This window comes from Misgurnus anguillicaudatus, chromosome 17, assembly GCF_027580225.2.
Source record: "Misgurnus anguillicaudatus chromosome 17, ASM2758022v2, whole genome shotgun sequence".
Taxonomy (NCBI): Eukaryota; Metazoa; Chordata; class Actinopteri; order Cypriniformes; family Cobitidae; genus Misgurnus; species Misgurnus anguillicaudatus.
Window position 1 is genome coordinate 26,899,470 of NC_073353.2, and position 25,130 is coordinate 26,924,599.

The 25,130-nt window shown below is 37.5% G+C and overlaps 2 protein-coding genes across 2 annotated transcripts in view; both read left to right on the forward strand.

Annotated features, from left to right (window-relative positions):
• Positions 1–15,695, forward strand: part of vangl1 (VANGL planar cell polarity protein 1) — a 32,270-nt gene extending 16,575 nt beyond the window's left edge. The window contains exons 4-9 of the mRNA XM_055215758.2: positions 4,858–5,292; positions 6,634–6,809; positions 7,742–7,875; positions 12,588–12,723; positions 12,820–13,054; positions 14,856–15,695. Of these exons, the coding sequence (XP_055071733.1) occupies positions 4,858–5,292; positions 6,634–6,809; positions 7,742–7,875; positions 12,588–12,723; positions 12,820–13,054; positions 14,856–15,116 (1,377 nt within the window). The 3' untranslated portion in view covers positions 15,117–15,695. The remainder of the gene's footprint in view (positions 1–4,857; positions 5,293–6,633; positions 6,810–7,741; positions 7,876–12,587; positions 12,724–12,819; positions 13,055–14,855) is intronic.
• A 1,447-nt stretch (positions 15,696–17,142) lies between these two features.
• LOC129452095 (galactose-specific lectin nattectin-like) lies at positions 17,143–18,706 on the forward strand. Its single transcript, XM_073854808.1, has 6 exons — positions 17,143–17,227; positions 17,330–17,397; positions 17,630–17,713; positions 17,824–17,948; positions 18,081–18,195; positions 18,382–18,706. The coding sequence occupies exons 2-6, from the start codon at positions 17,337–17,339 to the stop codon at positions 18,447–18,449; spliced, it is 453 nt and encodes a 150-aa protein (XP_073710909.1). The 5' UTR covers positions 17,143–17,227; positions 17,330–17,336; the 3' UTR covers positions 18,450–18,706.
• The last annotated feature ends 6,424 nt before the right edge of the window (positions 18,707–25,130 follow it).

A 25,130-nucleotide genomic window follows, 5' to 3' on the forward strand; every position in this document is an offset into this window, starting at 1 on the left:
CAGTTATTTCAGTCATGCTAGAAATTACCTGAATAGAAAAAGACAAATATTGCTACAATTGTATGCTAAAATTGCATTTAAAACATAAATTAAACCAACATGCACCCTAACTGTTTCTTGAGCTAAATTTTTTTCTTAAAGAGCCCCTATGGTCTGATTCACATTTTTACATTTCCTTTGGTGTGTAAGTGTGTATTAGTACATGTTAACGATATGCAAAAGGTACAAACCTCATAGTAAACAATGACGCGAGTTATTGTGCCCAACGTAAATCTATTTTTTTGGACTACAACAAACACACGGATTGTAGGCAACAGTTTACTTCTGGGATTGGTGATGTAGTACAGACCGACATTATCATAATTCCTCCCGCTTGGACTCACAGCCTGTAAGTTAACTCCTGTTAGCATTGCATTGTGACCGAATCTTTCAAACATGGTAAGGAGCGTCACATTTCCGGCTAACATCAGAGGTATTCAGGCCAATCACAACATTAGCTGTGATTAGCTGGCCAATCAGGTGTACACAGCGCTTTTCAAATCGATGGCTTTGTACAAAATCAGTGCGTTTCAGGAAAAGAGGGAAATCTGGAGCTAAAAGAATGTACGGTATGTGGAGAATGATGTGTTTTTTAAACCACGCGAACGCACTGTATTATACCAAATACACAATAAAGTCACAATAAAAGTGAAATGAAAAACATTTGTTTTGGAATATTGTGGTATTTTTTGCGAATTACTTATCTGGGAGCTTCATTATTTTTAAATAGTTTATGTGCCCTCATAATCTTTAATCAAAAACGCAAATCTCCTCCCCTCCTCAAAACGATCTCTCTTGGTCATATGGCAGGTGGGCGGGGTTTGCAAAAAGATCACAGTGATAAGCAAATAGCAACATAACCCAACTTCAAACAATCCAATCATTTCTCGATGGACGAATTCAAGTCCAGCCCTACCTTTTTTCATTTCAGAAGCCGTTTCACTCCGATATATGTCACCGTGGGTAAAATATGACAATCGATATTTTCGTTTTATGCCGACATAAACATATAAGTTGGAAAAAAAAACAATTGAAGAAACTTTTTAAGTGTATCCAACTTTTAACAGTGTAGGTTGGCAAGCGCCTCAAATGACTATAAAGACCCTCCCCAAAAGAATTATCAGTATTTATCGATTTATGATTTAACTGAAAGGTGGGACTTCCATCACAAGCATGTTGCATAGTGAGGGTTACATTTTGGCCCGTAGCAGTGCCCAATCTTGTTATATCCCATATCATGCCCAATATTAATCCAGGTGAATAAAGTTCCAAATAGGGGATCTATACACATGTCATGTACATTTCCTTTGACTCAGATTTTTTTATTCTTATTATAAAAATGACTTTTTAAGATCAAATATAAAATATTTGTATTGCTTTCAAAGGTTTATTTCCAAAAATAGCAACTAATGCAATTGCTCTTGTTACTTTTAATATTGTAATGCACTCTCTTTTATTGTAAATATATATCAAATAGTTCTCATACATGTTATTATTGCCCCTAGTCATATTTTACGAATCCTGTGAGCAAATTACACAATGGTAATGTTTTTATAAATATCATGGCAAATAGAGGAACGCCCCTGGCACCACAAGCAGGTTAATGCCATGCCCTTGAATGGCTGTCAAGTCTATTCTTCCCTGTGTAATTTTATCATGTTGGCTCTGATGTTTTTCTCCTTCCTGTCATTCAGCCGGGGTTACGTAAATGTAGTCTACAGTGAGGAAACATTAGATGTTTTTCAAACAGTGACTTTGAATAGCAAGTATGTGAGTTATGCTAAGTGCACTTCTTAATGTATGTTTGTGGTCCTGTTTGAGTGTTTCTTTTATAGTGTCATTTTTTTGTTGCCAAGTGATGTATACAGAACATATCCTTATAAGTTTAGAAAAAGTACAAAAAGTATAACAAAATCAGCATTGTACCCAACTGTAAAATTAATGTGTTGATAAAACAACTCCATAAAGAAAGACACAAGATCTGCATCCCCATTAACCCCAATCTCCTAGTGTAGTAATACTTTAGTATATTTTGGCATGCAGCAATCATAAAAGAACAAATAAATGCAACGTAATTTCTATGTTTAATTTGATCTGGAGTTGCAAGCATAACCCAAAAATATTTACAGCTTTATTTTGGAAAAAATGAGAGGAAAAGGATAGAGGAGGGTGGAGGAGAAAAGTTCTCACACTTGTTTAACCCCTCCCTCTCTTCCTGCTTTTCTTTCTATGTTATGGCTCAGACTGCGTCTCTGCTAAAAGGGAAATGAGCTGCACAGCACATACACACTCATGTGCAAACACACACACACAGTATTTGCAGTGTTGTGTGTTTCTTTTGTCTCTTTAAGTGAGGGATGCACACTCAGCAGTGTGAACTGTGGGTTAATGGAGCACATCAGACGGCAGACTGAAAACCATATGCAGTGCTGTAGTCTCATCACAAAGAATCAACTCAGTAACGTTATTTGCGAAATACTTTTTAGCAGGCCCAACTGATTGGCAGCTTTAATTGTAGTCTGTAATGAACTAATTTGTGAAGAGTTTAAGCAGTTTTCCCCTTAAATGAGTTTATTACATGGTCACTCTGGAATACTCAATTCTGATTGGTCAATCACATCGTTTTATAATAATCATTGTATTTGTTATGTGTACTCGACCATTGTACATGACAACACATGTCCTTCACTTTCTCATTTCAGTCTGTCTCAAATAACCAAATAATTTAGATTTTGTGAGAAGGGACTCCTGATCCTGTGATGTCATCAATAAGCTCTGGTCAAATATAGGGTATGCACGTGACGTCACCTTCGGCGAAAGTGACTGCGGTTACGCCCACTGAGTGGCAAAAAGCCTGAGCGACAGCATTAGCATAGCGTGAAAAACACGTCTAAAATAGGAAAAATTTGGAGCGGTCTTTTTCCAGACTGCAAAAAACACTCAAAGAGAGGTAAATCAATAGCAGTAGCCATATGTCAGGTATGTGAAATTTTGGGATAAAAAATCCTATAAAAATACATTAATGAATACTCTTATTCTTTGTAATTGCTTTTATTGTCAGTGAGTCTTCATTAAAAAACCTCCATTGTGATGAGCCTTGTGTTCTACAAAGGTGGGATGGTTTAATAGGAAAAGCAATGTCTGGCCATATGACAATGTCCACAAACTACTGGTTGTTTGGCAAGTTGTTAGGGTCATTGTTAAGGCCAACTAAATTCAATTTAAGCTGATAATAGTCAGTTTTACTGGCATTTTTAGCAGCAGCTGCTATGAAAACCTGCCATTTTGTTGAATGTTTTGCCACTCAAGAGGGCGACCTCCGGCGTGTTCACGTGGAAAAGTGACTTTGTTGTATACTCTCTATTTTTTTTTACTAAAATCTCCAGTGCATCTGTGTTTGTATTTCCACTGCCTTTTACATCACAATTCACTTTTTTAACCTTTTCCATCTTCCATTTCCTCGATTTTGATGGCTACTTTTTGAGTGCACAAAGGCTGTCACAAACACTAAACTAGGCATCGAATGGAAAGGGGACGGCTTTCTTCTTTTAAATTGTCCTCACTTTTCATTTCTGCCATTATTCTTCTCGTTTACCGGTAATCCCTCAATTTTTCTTTCCTCACTGTCATTAGGGGCCAAGCACAGAAGGTGCGTACATTTCATATTCTTCTTCCATACTATTGGAGTCTTTGGCAGCCCACAGAAATCCCCAGATCCATTTGGTGGTCACAGTTTAGCACCACCATGTGTTTAAAATTTGAGTCATATTTTGTACTTTTAAATTTGCTAGTTAATATAATAATTTCTCTGCTTCCTCTTAACTATCAAAGTGGTAAGAGAAAGGTACAGTATGCATAGCTGTAGCTGCCTGTCCTTATTATGATAAAATTGCGATTATATACAGTACTATGCAAAAGTCTTAGGCCACCACCACCAGACTTATTGTGTTAGAAGTTTTACTGTCCATCCATAGTTATTTTTAAATCTATTTTATTAAGATACAAATACAGGATATATGTACAAAAAAAAGAAAATGTATGACTAAACATCTTGAGCGTTTTTGAGCAGAATGAATTAAAGAGACTAATTTCTTTAAAATTAGAAATTATCTAATTTTATTTAGGTTTAAGAGATCCTGTAGTTTCCTGCTATTGCTCAAGTGGAAGGGATGTTTACCCTAAAAACTTGACACATCAGTTTACATTTTTATACAGTTTTTAATACTATATACAAATTTCCTGTATTTTCTGGATGTATTCTATTAAAGAGGCTGAAAAAAATCACTATAACATTGCAAAAACAACAAATCTCATTGTGACATGGTGGCCTAAGACTTTTGCACAGTGCTGTACATAAAAAAAAATTATATTCAAAATAAATTGGCCAAACTGAATTACCATACCATTAACAGCCTCTATTTAGAAAAAAAACATTACTGTCCTTAGTGCAGGAAAATCTATAATGGAATTTTAATGTGCCCAGCACTTCTAGTCCTGCTGTTAGCATTTGAAAGTCTGTATTTATTGATAGGTTGTATAAAAGTATACAATTTACACTCATTTACATGCGAGTTTAGGTGTTTATTTACATATGCTGATGAGAGAAACCTGGTTTATTCTACTGTCTGTCTGCATTAACCTGAAAGCAGATCTGTCATTTCACAGCAGAGTGAGAAAACGGAAAAAGAGAGATGTTAACTCAAGAAGCGAGTCTGATTGAAAAAACCCACTAAAAATAATGATTAATTCCCAAATGTAAATAATAATTTTGTATGTGAGTAATACAGTGCTTCAAATGTTCCCCTTCTTGGATTACAGGATGACAACTGGGGCGAGACCACCACAGCGGTCACTGGAACATCAGATCACAGCTTGTCTCAGGAAGACCTGGCTGGTTTTGGAAAGGACATAGAAGGTCCAGTAGAGAAGCTGAACTGTATACGTTTCCTTCCTTTGATCCTCACTCTTGTCCTGGGCCTGTTGGTCCTAGTTACCCCCCTGGCCTTCCTGGTGTTACCCCAGCTGCTGTGGCCGGAGCGTTTGCAGGCCTGTGGCACTGCATGTGAGGGCCTGTTTCTCTCGCTGGCTTTTAAACTTCTCATTCTACTGTTGGCTGGCTGGGCATTGTTTGTGCGACCGGCGAGAGCCTCCCTGCCAAGGATAGCAGTGTTTCGCGCCCTACTCGGACTGCTCACGCTCCTCCTGCTGCTTTCCTACTGGCTGTTCTTTGGGGTGCGCATCTTGGACTCACAGGTATGGGCAAATATGTGTGTGCGTCAGTGTGTTGATGAACCATAAAGACTTTAAATGCGTATGTTAATATGTGAGGAATTGAGATTGTGTACATTAATAAAACATATGGTTGTCATTGTAAGTTGTTTTTTTTCGGATGATATATGCCTGTTTCGTCACATGAAATGAAAGAACCAGTGAGATTCATGTGAAAAAAACAGTGAGATTCAAACATGGGCACCATGTTGTGCCACCATGATTATAGTTTTTCACGTACATTACATTTTTTTTGATTACTAACACACTATATATGAACTATAAATACAATCTCAAAACTATACACCAACCTGCACAAACCTCAAACTTCTACATACATACAGAGAGAGAGGGAGCTTCACCACCAGTCCTTAAAGGGACACTCCCCTTTTTAAAAAAAAATATTCCAGCTCCCCTAGAATTAAACATTTGATTTTTACTGTTTTGTAATCCATTCAGCTGATCTCCGGGTCTGGCGGTACTACTTTTGGCATGGCTTGGCATGGTCCATTGAATCTGATTAGACCATTAGCATTGCACTAAAAAATAACCAAAGAGTTTCAATATTTTGTCTTTTTAAAACTTGACTCTTTTGTAGTTACATTGTGTACTAAGGGCGACGCAAAATTAAAAGTTGCGATTATCTAGGCAGATATGGCTACGAACTCTGCTTTCATTCTGGCGTAATAATCAAGGACTTTGCTGCTGTAACATGGCTGCAGCAGGCGTAGTGATATTACGCACTGCCAGAAAATAGTACCCTTGGTTACTTTCAATAGCAGGGGACTATTTTCAGGTGCTGCATAATATTATTGCTGCAGCCATGTTATGGCAGCAAAGTCCTTGATTATAACGCCAGAAAGAGAGTATAGTTCCTAGCCGTATCTGCCTAGAGAATCGCAACTTTTGATTTTCCGTCGGCCTTGGTACACCACGTAACTACAGAAGAGTCAAGTTTGGAGTAAGAAGAATGTCGAAGCTCTTTGGTTGTTTTTTGGCGCGATGCTAATGGTCTAATCAGATTCAATGGATTATGCTAAGCTATGCTAAAAGTGGTACCGCCAGACCCAGAGATTCCAAAACGGTAAAAATCAAATGTTTAACTCTAGGGAGTTTGAAAATTAGCATTTTTTTTTAAAAAAAGTGGAGTGTCCCTTTTAAGTGTGGGCTGTATCCATATTAAGGAGTCTGATGGCCTGAGGGCAAGAGTGAATGAATTATGAGAGAAACTTTGATTAAATCTTCCTTTAACACCCCTAAAACATAAAAAATCACTGCAGTGCACTGTTTATTGTGGCTAAATGCTGTACTATCTGTGTTTGACAGGATGAGAACTACCAGGGCATAGTGCAGTTTGCAGTGTCATTGGTGGACGCTCTGTTGTTCATCCATTATCTGGCCGTGGTTCTGCTTGAGATCCGGCACCTGCAGCCCTGCTTCTCTCTCTGTGTCGTGAGATCCACTGATGGAGAGACTCGCCACTACAACCTGGGACAAATCAGGTGCCGGTTGTTTGCAGTGTCTAAACAACATCTGTGATCAACAATATTATGTCAATTGCATTTTCTTAAGGGGAAAGTGTGGAAAAAAATAGAGGCAATGTCCATGCTTCAAATAACACAAAAAAAAACAACAGTAGGTATTACTGTATTAGCAGGCTACACACATACTGACAAAATCTTTTTAAAGCATCTGCCAAATGTTATGTAAATGCTTCCTTGCAAAGATATTGTTCAGTAAGTGTGTCTGAACATACATAAAACTGTATGCATATGTGTGCATGCACTGTATAATACATTAATAATGAGCTGAGGTTAAGCCAAGGGAAAGGACCATTAATCACACCATTACAGACACTCCCTGCTATGCCCTTTGTAGCTTCCCCTCTCCCTTCCTCTCTCCTGCCCAGCATTTTCTTTTGTTCTCGCTCTCGTTGTTTCATTGGGTGCACATTACTGATTCAGCCTTCAGTCTTTAGAGTTAAACATGACTATTGGGAAGAGACATATGTGTATCCAGTTGTGTGAACATTACTTAGTATCTGGTGTCTTTTGCTTGTTTTGTTTTTCTTCCTGTAAAAATGTAATAATTTATCTAGGCCAAACTAAAAAAAAGAAAATAAATGCTTTCCACATCTTCCATTGTTAAATAAAACGATAGTCCTTCCCCAATGTTGTTATCCCCGGCCTGTTTAAAGGCTGCTCAAAGAAACAGATTGCAAATTGAATTCATTAACATCTGCAGATGCTGTAGAGACATCTGTAGGGTTTTGGGCAGTAGGGTGAGGAAATTTAACACACACAAATTGGTCTCTGGTTTGATTATTCTCTCTCTCTCTCTCTCTCTCTCTCTCTCTCTCTCTTTCTTTCTCGCTCTCTCGCTCTCTCGCTCTCTCTCTCTCTCTCTCTCTCTCTCGCTCTCTCTCGCTCTCTAGCATTCAGCGGGCAGCTCTTGTAATTCTGGAACACTATTACAAGGATTTCTCGGTTCACAACCCTGCCCTGTTGACAGCTGCTAAGTCCAGGGCAGCTAAACATCTGGCTGGACTGAAGGTCTATAATGTAGATGGTGAGTTTGAATCGGTTCCTTGACTAGATACTCTTTGTAAAATTTTCAGTGTTTAGACCCACTATTTTTCTAAATAAAATGAGATTCTGGGTAATTGGCTATTGGCAAAGCATTGTTTGGTTATGCACATAGAAAATATTTTTTGTCTCAAGCTCTCTGTGGTGAATGAGAACAAATGAATAGCACAATATATAATATTTTATAAGCATTAAAAAATCCCAAAACCACTAGCACAGTGTTAAAAATTTAGTTCGCTTGTGTTACATTATCCAAAATGTTTCCAACAATGTTTCCATTTTTGCCGTTTTAATAAAGAGTTAAACATTTGATTCTTACTGCTTTGGAATCCATTCAGCCGATTTTCGGGTCTGGCGCTACCACTTTTAGCAGAGCTTAGCATAATCCATTGAATCTGATTAGACCATTAGCATCGCGCTCAAAAATGACCAAAGAGCTTCAATATTTTTCCTATTTAAAACTTGACTCTTCTGTAATTACATCATGTATTAAGACAGACGGAAAATTAATATTATATTATAATATTATGCAGCGCCTGAAAATAGTCCCCTGGTTCTATTTCCGGGCAGTGCGTAATATCACTACACCTGCTGCAGCCATGTTACAGCAGCAAAGTCCTTGATTATTACGCCAAGGGCCTAAATAAATTGCAACTTTAATTTTCGTTGGTCTTTGTACACAATGTAACTACAGAAGAGCCAAGTTTTAAATAAGAACATTTTTTAAACTCTGGTTACTTTTGTGCGCAAAGCTAATGGTCTAATCAGATTCAATGGATTGTGCTAGCTATGCTAAAAGTGGTAGCACCAGACCCAGAGATTCCAAAACGGTAAAAATCAAATGTTTAACTCTTGGGGAGTCGTAAAAGTAGGCTTTTTTCAAAAAAAGTGTAGTGTCCATTTAACTGGGTAACGTTTCTTTCTATTGCCTCTGCCTCTCAATGGCATTATGTCCATTATCCCTAATAGTTGCAGTGTCTACCAAGCCACTTTGTTGGCTTACAGCAACATATATAAAACTTTATTCATTACCTTGTCCATGAACATGATTTCTGAGTACATTGGATTGATTTGCATCTGCAGCATAGGTGAAGACTATAATGTTTTGTGACATCTAGTGGCAAAAAATCAGTGCTTTAAGTGGCCCAAAAGAGGTGCCGGTACTCAAATTTTTTTTGTTTTTTTGCTGACTCGACTCCTATATTGAAGGGGTTTTATATTCAGCAGTCAACAGACAACCATGTAAAAAATAATCCTTTTTTAAATTTGTGTATTTGCTTGAGCTAGAAATAGCTACTGAACATAAATAAAATGTGCAAAAGGATTTTGAAAAAATACCATTAGAAAGAGCTTTTGAACATAAATAAAATGTGCAAAAGGTAGATATGTGAGTAAAATTTTCAGCATGGTTAAATGCTAAAACTAGTTGTTCAGATAGAAAGAGCTTGAAAAAAAACTTTAAAATGACACCAAAACCATGTCTATGGGGTCAATAATAACAAAATGCTGGCCATTTGAAACTCTAAAGTAATTTATTTTGTCCCATTGTTTTACATTTTGCGGATGGTAAAACTACTGTGCACGTCGTTCAAATTCATTGAAATTTCGTTTACTTGTAGTTTAGCAATTAAACTAAATGCATATTATAATTTCAAGAATGTTTTCTGCACATCGCCTGAGGAAATCCGAAGTTGCGTTGAGGGGAACCAAACTGACAGCCGCGACAGCGGAGATTATCACGTACCTACAAAGCTTGCGTCTGACCTGCAGCTATCATTCTGGCTTGGTGGAATGTCAGCGAGTCCTCTGATTCTGAAGGTGTTCTTTTACTACTCAGAGTCTAAAACAAGGAGGGCATATTACGTGTTCATTGTATTTTCATTTTAACCGAGCAGCTATGGTTGCGCGTTTCACACACAAACACACACCTCTCCCGAGCACGTTGACACTGACTGACGGACGCATGCGCTTTTAACTTGTAAACGCAAGGGTGTATGGGTAATGTAGTCTCTGCTCTCGGTGGGACGAATTAGGAAGCGTACATTAAGGGCGCTCTGAAAAGCAGCAACGCAGCCAAGCGTTCCGGTACGCTAAAAGCACGTTCTGGGCGCACGGAGAGGTGGTGGTACGCTCAAGAGCTATTTTTAGAAGTGGCGGTACTGAGTACCGGGGCGTTCCGGCCCACTTAAAGCACTGCAAAAAATATATATAGTGATTCTAAAATGATAGTTCACCCAAAAATTCTGTCATTATTTACTCACCCCCAAGGTGTTACAAACCTGTATTAATTGTTTTTTGTTGCTAAAAACAAAGGAAGATATTTGTAATTAAACAGGAAACAGAACACCATTGACTTCCATAATAAAAAAGAAAAATACTATGGAAGTCAATGATGCTTAAAATCATTGCTCAAAATATCTTCCTGTATGTTCAGCAGAACAAAGACATTTATACAGGTGTGAAACAACATGTGGGTAAGTAAATGATGACATAATTTTAATTTGGAGGTAAACTATCCCTTTAAGTCTGCTCCTAGATTATTTCTTTAGAGAGAAACTTATATTAAAGGGGTCATGTCACAGGAATTTTTTAAGATGTCAAATAAATCTTTGGTGTCCCCAGAGCACATATGTAAAGTTTTAGCTCAAAATACCATATAAATAATTTATTATAGCATGTTAAAATTGCATGTGTGTGCAAAAATGTGCCGTTTTGGGTGTGTCCTTTAAAATGCACATGAGCGGATGAAGTGCAAACACTGATCACAATGATAGTGGTTTGTTGAAATTGAAACTCAATTGTTCTGTGAATTATCTTTTTCTCTGCACTAAATGGCAGTGCTGTGGTTGGATAGTGCAGATTAAGGGGTGGTATTATTATAATAAGAGCTCCTTATGACATCATAAGGAAAGCCAAATTTCAACAACCTATTTTTTCATCTGCTTGTAGAGAATGTTTTACCAAAACTAAGTTACTGGGTTGATCTTTTTCAAAATTTCTAGGTTGATGCCAGCACTAGGGACCCAATCATAGCACTTAATTATTGAAAAAGTCAGATTTTCATGCCATGGCCCCTTTAAGTGTCTCCTTTAAAGTTCCCAAAACAATATACAGCGGGGAAAATAAGTATTTGACACATAAGCATTTTTATCAGTAGGGGGATTTCTAAGTGGGCTATTGACACAAAATTTCCACCAGATGTAGCCATCAGGCCACATATTGAATTCATACAAAAAAACAGAACATTTAAGTATACAAGTTGAGTATACAAGTTTTTTCCCTGCTGTATCTCAAGCACTGAATAGATTTACCAAATCCAAATCAGAACATTTAAGTATACAAGTTGAGTCATAATAAATAAAGTGAAATGACACAGGGAATAATTGAACACACTTTATTTAATACTTTGTAGAAAAGCCTTTTTTCTCCGCTATATCTCAAGCACTGAATAGATTTACCAAATCCAAATAAGCGCTTATCAATGCAATACACGTTTATTACTGTATATAGCTCTACGTGAACTACTACTATACATAAACATGTCCCTTTTTGTTTATATTTAATTCATTCCTCCTAAACTTTCTAAAGAAACGTTTGATACCAAAGTTTGTTTTAAATGCAAGCACTGAGAACTTTGTTAAGTCTCCTTTAAAAACCTTTGGCTTGTCTTACAGTACCTAAAACAAACATATACTGAAAGCTTTAATGCAGCAGCTTATGTGTTATAATCAGTAAACACCAACATCTTCTGTGTGCTTTTTTTACAGAGTTTAAAGCTAAACTGAAACGCTATCTTTTCGATTGTAAGTTCAGACTGTTGAATGAACTTCCTTACCAAGCCACTGCCCTCTTTCCACACCTCTTTGCTCACATTGCATGCAGTGATTTTACACCACGCACAATATCACAGATCCCCAATCAAGACGGCTTTAGATATTGAAAAAAAATGTATGTGCAGATAATTTAAAAATATATTAAAATACACCCTTCACTGCACTTACTGTGCTGTTATCTTTTCATCTAGTTTGATTGATGATGTGTTGTCGGCACTAAAAGTGTACACACTGTGATCCACAGATGCCTACATGTTGTGTCAAGATACTGTAGCCTTTCTGTAGCTATTGAGACAGACTACAAATGTGTGTGTGTTAAACTACGTGTGTCATTCTGTTTTGTGCTTTACATAGATTGTTGGATTATTAATAATGCATCACTAGGCAGAAAAGAGGCTTTTTAGGGGGAATGCGATATATCACAGCTTATCGACCTGCCCTGTTACCTTGGAGAGCGGTGCTGCCTTAGTCATGCATTTTTAATCATATCTGTGACCTGAATATGGATAAATATGCATAAATGATTCTGTTCACCACATTACCATGCACACAGAGCTAATTTGCATTACGTATGATCATCATAACCTGATTTAACATAACGGCGTATGTGACTGCCAGGCGGGTTACTGCTGTTTTGCACCATCTGTTGAAATTTTTATATTTTCTTGCAAAGCTCTATATGATTATTTTAATCAAACAGGATTGCATATTCAGATTTGAATATGCCATTACAATGTTAAAGGGGTAGTTCACCCAAAAATGAAAAATTTACATGGAACAATCTCAGTCAATACTGCAGGTAACAGCTGGATATTAATTAAATGATACTTGAATGTAACTTTCCATAATGCCGTTCCTCCAGGTGCTGGTAGCGATGCGGCTACTGCTCAGTCTCGAGCTAAAATAGCAGCTGCTGCCCGGCAAAGAGACACCAGCCACAACGAACTGTACTATGAGGAAGCTGAGCATGATAGAAGAGTCCGGAAACGCAGGGCACGGTAGGAGAGACCAAGTTTGCACAGTGTGCAGTTGTGTTTAGTGACTTACAAACATGCATTACAGCAACTTAATAATATACCACATTTGCTCTTTAGGTTGGTGGTGGCCGTAGAGGAAGCGTTCACGCACGTTAGACGGCTGCAAGAGGAGGAGAAAAAGAAACCACCGGGAGATGAGATGGATCCACGCGAGGCAGCGCAAGCCATATTCCCTTCCATGGCACGAGCGCTGCAGAAATATTTGCGGACCACACGTCAACAACACTGTCACAGCATGGACAGCATTCAGGCCCACCTTGCATTCTGCATTACACACAACATGACCCCTAAGGTGGGCCAGACAATGTCTTACACATACATACAGTAAAATAAACATTTTGACTATTTCTCTACATACAGTATTGGGGTTGACATTTTTACTATCACTTAAAGGTCCAGTGTATTTTTTTTTAGCAAATTGCCATTTCGAAATGCAAAGAGAAGCTATGGTAGCTGCTACAGGACAAACGTGTCATTGTCTAAGACAACATAGGGATGAAACGTGCTCTGTAGAGCAGTTTGTCCATTTAGGGCTACTGTAGAAACATGGCAACGACTTCCATGTAACTGTATGTAGATAAAAAGTGAAGTCTCATTCTAAGGTAATAGAAACAATACAATTTATTATGTAAGGTCTCCATATAGCACTGATAATATACACTCACCTAAAGGATTATAAGGAACATCATACTAATACTGTGTTTGACCCACTTTCGCCTTCAGAACTGCCTTAATTCTATGTGGCATTGATTCAACAAGTTGCTGAAAGCATTCTTTAGAAATGTTGGCCCATATTGATAGGATAGCATCTTGCAGTTGATGGAGATTTGTGGGATGCACATCCAGGGCACGAAGCTCCCGTTTCACCACATCCCAAAGATGCTCTATTGGGTTGAGATCTGGTGACTGTGGGGGCCATTTTAGTACAGTGAACTCAATGTCATGTTCAAGAAACCAATTTGAAATGATTCGAGCTTTGTGACACGGTGCATTATCCTGCTGGAAGTAGCGATCAGAGGATGGGTACATGGTGGTCATAAAGGGATGGACATGGTCAGAAACAATGCTCAGGTAGTGGCATTGAAACGATGCCCAATTGGCACTAAGGGGCCTAAAGTGTGCCAAGAAAACATCCCCCACACCATTACACCACCACCAGCAGCCTGCACAGTGGTAACAAGGCATGATGGATCCATGTTCTCATTCTGTTTACGCCAAATTCTGACTCTACCATCTGAATGTCTCAACAAAAATCGAGACTCATCAGACCAGGCAACATTTTTCCAGTCTTCAACTGTCCAATTTTGGTGAGCTCGTGCAAATTGTAGCCTCTTTTTCCTATTTGTAGTGGAGATGAGTGGTACCCGGTGGGGTCTTCTGCTGTTGTAGCCCATCCGCCTCAAGGTTGTGCGTGTTGTGGCTTCACAAATGCTTTGCTGCATACCTCCGTTGTAACGAGTGGTTATTTCAGTCAAAGCTGCTCTTCTATCAGCTTGAATCAGTTGGCCCATTCTCCTCTGAACTCTAGCATCAACAAGGCATTTTCGCCCACAGGACTGCCACATACTGGATGTTTTTTTTTCCTTTTTACACCATTATTTGTAAACCCTAGAAATGGTTGTGCGTGAAAATCCCAGTAACTGAGCAGATTGTGAAATACTCTGACTGGCCTGTCTGGCACCAATAACCATGCCACATTCAAAATTGCTTAAATCACCTTTCTTTCCCATTCTGACATTGAGTGACCAGGACCACACCCCTAAATGCATTGAAGCAACTGCCATGTGATTGGTTGATTAGATAATTGCATTAATGAGAAATTAAACAGGTGTTCCTAATAATTAGGTGAGTGTAGTTATGTATAATATATTGGATTTCTGTCAAGAGATCCTCCTAAAAGTCCCACATTGCACCTTTAACACTATTCTTGCTTCCCTGGGGTAAAAAACCATCTAATTTTGGTCATCATACGACCCAAAAACAGAACATGATGCAAATTATTATTATTACAAACATCTAATCTAATAGTCAGCTTATGTCACATTACAAGCAGATATAGTTGATCATATCTGTTCACTGTTTATCTTTGGTAGGCATTTCTGGAGAGCTATCTGATGTCCGGGCCCACACTACAGTATGGCAGAGAATGCTGGCAGGCCCGGCAGTGGACGTTGATCAGCGAAGCGTCCGTCACCAGTCCTCTCCGTCATGGCACTGAGTTTCAACTCAAATCATCCGACTTCAGCTTGGTGGTTACCAGCAAATCTATCCCTCACCTTAAACTGAGTGAAGAGTATGTCAATCCCAAGTCCCACAAGTTTGTACTGCAACTGCAGTCCGAGACCTCCGTCTGACGGATTCTTGCATCTGATGATTGTTTTGGTTCATTTAATTTTCTACACTGGTAAATTTTGGACTTCTATTTTATTTTAAATTCTTTTTCACCTTTTTCACAGTTTATAAATGGCATTTTACATACTGGATGTATTTTGATACAATATTTGTTATTGCCAAGAACAGAAAAAAAATGCTTGTTTTGGATTGCATAGTGCGGGCGGGTGTGATTGTGAGGATGTGCCATCTGTTTAATTCTATCAGACTTTATGTGTAAAGTTTTGTTTTGCGTGTGTGCGTGCGTGCGTGCGTGCGTGATGAATGTTTTTTTACATTGGCCACTACTAAAGATATTGGGCGCATCTGGGAATTTGAATTTTAGTAGGAATCCCGAGTAGGAATTACCATTGGTATAAACGTCTACTGGAAACATCATATGTGCACTGCTAAACATAATACATGCACATCACTTTCAGCCTGCTGGATTGTTTATATTCTACCATTGTAATAAGTTTGGCAGTAAAGAAAAAAGACAATGTATTGAAAAAAAAACAGTTCCTCTTTTCCTTTGTGATTAATAAACTGTGATTTGTCGTTCATCTCCTGTGTGGTTTAGTAATTTAAACATAAATTTTTGTATACATGTATTTAAAGCATACTATATATTTAACATATTAGTACATCAGTCATTTTGTGTACACCTCTGCATGTGCATAGTACCTGATCTGAGTTACGGCTGCAGTGATCATATTTCACTCTGTGAATATAAAATATCCGCAATAAACCATTTAGGAAGATTGAACATAATTATATTGTTTTGCTTCATTTAAACACTAGGTGTCACTGTTATCCCAGTTTTAAAACTCAGTGCAAAGGCTTAGGGGGAGTTTAATTCAAATGTAAAATAAAACTACTGCAATGTGGGTTAAAGTCACATTGGGAAACACGCATTGCATAACCACATAAAATTCATTATGACTCAATACAAGAGTTTAACATACTTTGCCCTAAATGTAAGGATCACATATTAAGTGAATTCTAGAAAGAATTTAAATTTTACTATTGTTAAATGTGTGTGTGTGTGTGTGTGTGTGTGTGTGTGTGTGTGTGTGTGTGTGTGTGTGTGTGTGTGTGTGTGTGTGTGTGTGTGTGTGTGTGTGTGTGTGTGTAAATGATAGCTCAGTGGGTAGCACTGTCACCTAATATAGCGAGAACGTCCCTGGTTTTCCAAGTAATTTGTTTCCATCGAATGTATTAGTCAATTCACTTATTAATGTATACAGTTGTGCATGTTCATGTCTAAGGGATTTAAAGTTAACATGCATAAAATAAGTGTAGGCAATCCTCAAACGCATTTAGTCTCCTTGTACAAACAGAGATCCTAACAAAGTTATTGCTAATGATTTAATTTTAAAATACTTTATTTTTAGCATTAAGTATTTTGGTAACACTTTATTTTACTGTGGACATGTTACATGGAATTAATATAGCAATAACAGTTAATTATGCCTAATTACATGCAAATAATCCTAAACCAAATCCTAATCCTAACCCCAACCCTACAGTAAGTACATGTTGTTGATGATTATTACATAGTACTTATATATATTATAACAATGTAACAGTGACGCCTTGAAATAAAGTGTAACCAGTATTTTAATAGTATCTGCAATAAAGCAGACAGAGTAAACAGACAACCAAATTAGCCTATTTGTGTAAAACAAGTCAATTAATACATTTAACACCAAGCACATTTAAACTAAAAAGGTAACCCAGTGCATAAATAAATATTTAATTAATGTATATAGCGCCTTGCAAAAGACCCCCTTACTATTTCTCTCATACTATATTGAATTTAATTTTATTTATTTTGAAACACTCAAATAAATTATTGTAAGGTGACACTGAATTTATGTTGAGAAAGACTGCTCTAAGCAAAACGTAAAACTGGAAAATAAGCTTTCTTGCATAAGTATTCAACTCTGACACATATTTGTTAGGGGTTCCTATTGCTGCAATAACAGTTTTAGGTCTTTTGGGAAATGTAGGGTTGATATATATATAGAGAGAGAGAGAGCGAAGCTTTGCTTAATGATTCTGGTTTATTCTTGTAGGCAGATTCTGAAAAACTGTGAGTTTTTTAAACATTTACCAACTGTACTTTTTTCTTAAATATTTATTAATACTTCACAGTATAAATATGAGGTGTGGATGTATCACTTTTCATTTTTAGATTCATCATGGCAGTGATGAGAGTTCTTAAGTTTCTTTTCCTGTTTTTTTATGTGGAGCATGCAGTAGGTAAGCGAGACATTCATTCAGCATTGCAACCACAAAGTTTGACAAAACTCTGACAAACTATACTGTTACTTAATGGGATAAATGTGCAACATTAAGCATTAGAAAATTGTTATGTTTATTTGAGGTCTTACAGTGTCTAAAGCACAATTAGAAACATAAAACATACAGTTAAATGAATAATTGTTTTATCTTTACTGTGAGTATATAACTACTGTTATTTGATATTGTTTAGCTAAAGACTGCCCATATGGATGGACGCCTTTTGGTGTAAATTGCTACAAATTCTTTTCTGAGCAAGTTGACTGGGCCACAGCTGAGATACTGTCATATATTAAAATATTTATGAATTCCACATTTGCTCTAATTATCTAAGTTAAAAATAATAGATTAAAAAAAAAGTAAATCAACACCAAAAAATCTCTTTTCAGATAAAGTGTCAAATGAATGGTGCTAATCTCGCATCTGTGCGCAGTAAAGTACAAGATGAGTTACTCAAGACTCTGATAACTGGTGACAAAAGTACTTGGATTGGTGGTCATGATGGTGAAATGGTAAATCGTTCTGCTTTGAAAAACGTAACCTTTGTTAGACTGCAAGGCTTAAATAAACTGATTAATCTGGTTAGAAAATTTAAGCGTAAAATTCTAATTCAATGACAGAAATTCTTTCCTTATACTCATTAGGAAGGACAATGGCTGTGGACTGATGGATCTCCATTTGACTTTACCAACTGGTGCTCCAATGAACCTAACAATTATGAGGGTAAACCAGAGAGCTGCCTGGAGATGCACTGGTCCAGTAAGAATGAATCTTATCATTACTATATATTAGTCTTATAATTGAATCATTAGTAATGATATAGTTTGAACGAAACTAATGTTAAATATCTCATAATATTTCATGACTGATTTATGCATAGTATTTTCTAATCTAAATTATTTAATTATTAGAAATTAATTCTAATTATCAGAATTTATCATACAGGTAGCCGCTGCTGGAATGATCGATTGTGTAACAGCACAGCTGGCTTTATTTGTGCTCAAGCTCCCTGAGATCATGAGAAGTCTGCTTCAAACATACAGTACTTTGATTGTACTATATAAACATGCCTATACAGTATTATTTTTTTTAGATCATATATCTAAACTTTTACATTTTACTGAACATCTTACTGAAACTTCTCAAATCAATAAAAGCATTTAAAGCAAATTGTGTGCATTGGGCAGTAAAAAATTTGCCATGTCAAAACTAAATATTGTGCAGCAAATTGTGGTTTGAACTATTAAAACTAATCATGTAAACAAGAAACACATATACAAATATAGCTGCAAGCAGCAATGCCGGGGTCAAGCCGAAAAGGGCACAAAAGGATTTAAAATTGAGATCGGATAAGCAGATTGAAGAACCTAGGTAAACCTAATTATTTTAGATGAAAAAACAAAAAAGTTATCAACAAAAATAATCTAAGTTCTTGTCTACTGCAATCGTCCTTTTGTTATTGACAATCATGGAACATTAGAGCACTGAAGGACATGTGAGTTGTGTTTGCAGGGGCAAAACATGGGTTACGTCAGGTTACAACATGTTTAATTAGTCAAAAGAGACCATCCCCATGTCTCTACGATGTTCTGATGCAGAGATATAGCTTTTGCAAAACGGTTAATAAGGTATTCTCAATGGTTACTAGAGAGTGAATTGGCAACATCCAGTGATTATAGTCAAAGCCATGAAAGGAATAATCCATGATGACTCATGGTTTTAGATGTGTTGTTGCAGTAGTTTTAGGCAAAAATACCATCTCAAAACCAGTAGGTGGGGCAATGACAAAATTGTGCATGCAACATCAGGTCATGATTGTGTTACATCTAGCTAGTTTTATGACTATACACTTTAGTTTAGTAAAGAAACAGTTGTATGACCATAGGGCTGTCTTGTTATCAAAGGTTTTGTTCAATTATAAGGCCATCTAGTGGTGCAAGCATACAATTTTTTTTGTGTAGCCTGAGAATGTGCTCATGCATCAGTGTTTCAAATCTGGTGAAAAAATATATTTTCGTTACGAAGTTACAACCATTTATGTGTAAAAAAACACAAAATTTGAAGTTACTTTTTCGTTTTTTGCAATTTTCGGCAATTTCTGATGAAAATTTTAATATAACGCCAATAGAACTTTTTGTTCAGAAGGTAAGGTTAGTTTCTTCCTATGATGTTTTCGAGTCGATCGGAAAAACGTTCGCGGAGATATTCACACATGTTTTTTAAGCGCTATTTTGCTGCGCAGGGTTAACCGTAAGGCGGATTCTGGCATGTTTGGTATCGTTGGACTCGGCAACTATTCAAAACTCCAAGAAAATAAGTCCCATGAAAAAACTTTGCTCACAGCCAAAGTTATTGGCGTATAAAACATTTGTCTGGCCACTAGGTGGCGCTGCAACAAAACTGTGCATGCACCCTCAGTTCCTGACTGGCATCACAAGTACTAAGTTTCGTTTCAATGGGCCTTAGTCTGTCAAAGATACAGCCTAATATCACTTTTTTTGCGCTCTACGTAAAGTTCGTTAAGGCGGTATACGACAACGGATTGATGTATCAAAATTCTTTTGATAACTTTTTGCCCTGAGCGTCTCTAGATGACACATACCGATTTTCGTCGGAATCGGACAAAAGCTCTAGGACGAGTTCGAAAAAGTAGGTTTTACGAATAATTCAAAATGGTGGGAAATTTTTCATGACGGAAAATGACGTCATAGGGTCATTTCGAATCGCCTTGAGCCAAGGAATCAGAGAAAACAAGAATTTTGTTTCTAGGACTTACGGATCAGAAGTTATAAGTAAAAATATAAGTGCAAATTTGGACTGTTGGTGGCGCTAGCGGGTTAGACATAGAGACTCCAAATTTGCTGTGGGGACACATTGTAGTGTCCTTTATAAGTGTGCCAAATTTCATAACTTTCCTACGTACGGTTCTATGGGCTGCCATAGACCGCAATGGCGGAAGAAGAACCAGAATAACAAATATAGCTGCAAGCAGCAATGCCGGGGTCAAGCCGAAAAGGGCACAAAAGGATGTAAAATTGAGATTGGATAAGCAGATTGAAGAACCTAGGTAAACCTAATAATTTTAGATGAAAACACAAAAAAGTTATCAACAAAAATAATCTAAGTTCTTGTCTACTGCAATCGTCCTTCTGTTATTGACAATCATGAAACATTAGAGCACTGATGGACATGTGAGTGGTGTTTGCAGTGGCAAAACATGGGTCACATCATGTTATAACAAGTTTAATAACTCAAAAGAGTATCCCCGTGTCTTTACAATGTTCTGATGCAGAGATATAGCTTTTGCAAAAACGGTTGATAAGGTGTTCTCAATGGTTGCTAGGGAGTAAATTGGCAACCACCAGTGATCATAGTCAAAGCCATGAAAGGAATAATCCATAATGACTCATGGTTTTAGATGTGTTGTTGCAGTAGTTTTAGGCAAAAATACCATATTCTATCTCAAAACCAGTAGGTGGCGGAATGAAAAAATTGTGCATGCAACATCAGCTCATGATTGTGTTACATCTAGCTAGTTTTATGACAATACACTTTAGTTTAGTTAAGAAACAGTTGTATGACCATAAGGCTGGCTTGTTATCAAAGGTTTTGTTCAATTATAAGGCCATCTAGTGGTGCAAGCACACAATTTTTTTTGTGTAGCCTCAGAATGTGCTCATGCATCAGCGTATCAAATCTGGTGAAAAAATATATTTACGTTACGAAGTTACAACCATTTATGTGTAAAAAACACAAAATTTGAATGTAATTTTTCGTTTTTTGCAATTTTCGGCCATTTCTGATGAAAATTTTAATATAATGCCAATAGAACTTTTTGTTCAGAAGGTAAGGTTAGTTTCTTCCTATGGTGTTTTCGAGTCGATCGGATATACGCTCGGAGAGATATTCACGCGTGTTTTTTAAGCGCTATTTTACTGTGCAGGGTTAACCGTAAGGCGAATTCTGCCATGTTTGGTATCGTTGGACTCGGCAACTATTCAGAACTCCAAAGAAACAAGTCCCGTGAAAACACTTCAATCAGAGCCAAAGTTATAGGCGTGTAAAGCATATGTCTGACCACTAGGTGGCGCTGTGACGAAACTCTGCATGCACCCTTAGTTCCTGACTGGCATTACAAGTACCAAGTGTCATGTCAATAGGCCCAAGTTTGACGAAAATACAGCCTAAAATCTGTTTTTTTGCGCTCTACATAAAATTCGTTAAGGCAGTTTACGAGAACGGATTGATGTATCGAAATTCTTTTGATAACTTTTTGCCATGAGTGTCTCTAGATGATACATACCAATTTTTGTGGCAATCGGACAAAAGCCCTAGGACGAGTTCGAAAAAGTAGGGTTTACAAATAATTCAAAATGGCGGAAAATTTTCATGACGGAAAATGACGGCATAGGGTCCAATCGAATCGTCTTGAGCCAATGAATAAGAGAAAGCAAGAATTTTGTTTCTAGGACTTACGGATCAGAAGTTATAAGCAAAAACATAAGTGCAACTTTGGACTGTTGGTGGCGCTAGCGGGTTAGAGATAGAGACTCCAAATTTGCTGTGGGGACACATTGGACTGTCCTTTATCAGTGTGCCAAATTTCATAACTTTCCTACGTACGGTTCTATGGGCTGCCATAGACCGCAATGGCGGAAGAAGAATAACTAATAATAATAATTATTATAAAAAGAAAACTAACAAATACAATAGGGGTCTTCGCCCCTTCGGGGCTTGACCCCTAAATATAGCTGCAAGCAGCGATACCGGGGTCAAGCCAAACATGGCAAAAAATGATTCATACGTGATGACTGTCATGATTTAAGATCTAAGTTTGCATTAGTTTTATGAAAAAAAAGCAATTTTTTCGTATCTTGAGACCACTAGGTGGCGCTGTGCCAAAACAATAGATGGTGCCTCTGGTCATGACTGTGATGACACATACCAAATTTAGTGTAAATACGATAAACCGATACGGAGATATAGCCTTAAATGACTTGACCACTAGGGGGCACTGACCAAACAATAAATTGTAACTCAGGCCTTGATTGTGATGACACCCACCAAATTTGTTGTAAATACGATAAAGAGATGCAGAGATATAGCTTCAAATCTCTTGACCACTAGGGGGCGCCAAAAAGTTTACAAGTCCTCCCAGAACATGTTGCTGATGAACCATACCAAGTTTCATAACAATACGCAATTGCGTTTCTGAAATACTTGAACTTAAAGAAAAAATTCAAAATGGCCGACACACAAAATGGCCGACCAAAAACCATTTGGTATCGTTTGACTCGGCATGCCTCACGAAATCTAACAAGACCAATCTCATAATTTTACATTCAAGTTTGCAGTAGATATAAGCAAAAAAAGAATGTTTTTATATCTCGTGACCAGTAGGGGGCAGTGTGATGAAATGTTGCATGCACCCTCAGGTCATCACTGTTATGACATATACCAAGTCTCATATTATTACGCAAAAGTTTTGCGAAGATACAGGCTCAAACACATTTTGGCGTGCTCGCCCTCTCATTCTTTGATGCGTGATACGACAACGGATAGGTCTACCGAAAAGCTTTTGATAACTTTTTGTCTGGAGTGTCTCTAGATGATGCATACCAAAAATCAAGCCAATCACACGAGCGCTCTAGGAGGAGTTCGAAAAAGTAGGTGTTCAATATAATTCAAAATGGCCGACAGGAAGTAGGTTTGACTCAGACATATTTGGTACAGTCGGACTCAGCATGAGCCAAGGAATCAATAGAGTGAAGTCTTATGTCATAGTGGCAATTTAATCAAATGATATAAAGATTTTAAACAATTTATTTACATATCCTGACCACTAGGTGGCGCTGTCCTAAAGATTTATAAGTGCGCTCAGAACATGTCACTGATGAACCATGCCAAATTTCGTAGCGATACGCCATTCTGTTTGTGAAATACTGAACTTAATGAGAAAATTCAAAATGGCCGACACCCAAAATGGCCGACCGAAAACCGTTTGGTATCGTTTGACTCGGCATGCCTCAAGGAACCTAACAAAACCACCTTCATGATTTTAGACTCAAGTTTGAAGTAGTTATAAGCAAAAATAGGCATTTTTCGAATCTCGTGACCACTAGGTGGCGCTGTGACGAAACGTTGCAGGCACCCTCAGGTCATGACTGTAATGACATATACCAAGTTTCGTGTCAATACAATAAAGTTTTGCGAAGATACGGCCTCACGTCCGTTTTGGCGTGCTCGCCGCCATATATGTTGTCAATTTATACGAGAATGCATTGGTCTATCAAAAAGCTTTTGATAACTTTTTGTCTGTGGTGTCTCTAGATGCTACATACCAAAGGACATGCAAATCGGACGAACGCTCTAGGAGGAGTTCGAAAAAGTAGGTTTTACGGAAAATTCAAAATGGCGGAAAGATTTGCATGACACAAATGACATCAATGTGTGCAATTGAATCATCATGAGCAAAGGATTCAGTGGAAACAAGAATTTAGTTTCTAGGACTCACGGGTCAGAAGTTATGAGCATGAACATTAGTGGATTTTTGGACTGTTGGTGGCGCTAGAGGGTTTGAGTCAGACACACCTTTGTTGCTATAGTAACTTCTGAGACTGTCCTCTACATGTGTGCCAAATTTCATAACTTTCCTACGTACGGTTCTATGGGCTGCCATTGACTTTTGGGTGGAAGAACGAGGAAGATAAATAATAATAAGAAAACTAACAGAAACAATAGGTGTCTACGCCACTTCGTGGCTTGACCCCTAAATATAGCTGCAAGCAGCAATGCCGGGGTCAAGCCGAAAAGGGCACAGAAGGATGTAAAGTTGCGTTTGGATAAGCAGACTAAAGAACCTAGGGAAACCTTATGATTTCAGATGAAAAAAACGCAAAAGTAATCAACAAAAATAATCTATGTTCTTGTCTACTGCAATCGTCCTTCTGTTATTGACAATCATGGAACATTAGAGCACTGAAAGACATGTATGTGATGTTTGCAGTGGCAAAACATGGGTCACAACATGTTACAGCAAGTTAAATGAGTCAAAAGAGACCATCCCCATGTCTCTACGCTGTTCTGATGCAGAGAAAAAGCTGTTGCAAAAACAGTTGATAAGGTATTCTCATTGGTTGCTAGACAGTAAATTGACATCCACCAGTGATTATAATCCTAGCCATGAAATGAATAATCCATGATGATTTATGGTTTTAGATGTGTTTGTTGCAGTAGTTTTAAGCAAAAATTACCATTTTCTATCTCAAAACCACTAGGTGGCGCTGTGACAAAATTGTGCATGCAACTTCAGGTCATGATTACGTTACATTGAGCTAGTTTTATGTCTATACACTTTAGTTTAGTGAAGAAACAGTTGTATGACCATAGGGCTGGCTTGATATCACAGGTTTTGTTCAATTATAACGCCAACTAGTGGTGCAAGCAAGCAATTTTTTTTGTGTAGCCTCAGACTGTGGTCGTACATCAGCGTATCAAATCTGGTGAAAAAATCTCTTTTCGTTGCGAAGTTATAACTATTTATGTGTAAAAAATGCAAAATTTAAAGGTAATTTTTCGTTTTTTGCATTTTTCGGCCATTTCTGATGAAAATTTTAATATAACGCCAATAGAACTTTTTGTTCATAAGGTAAGGTTAGTTTCTTCCTATGGTGTTTTTGAGTCGATCAGAATTA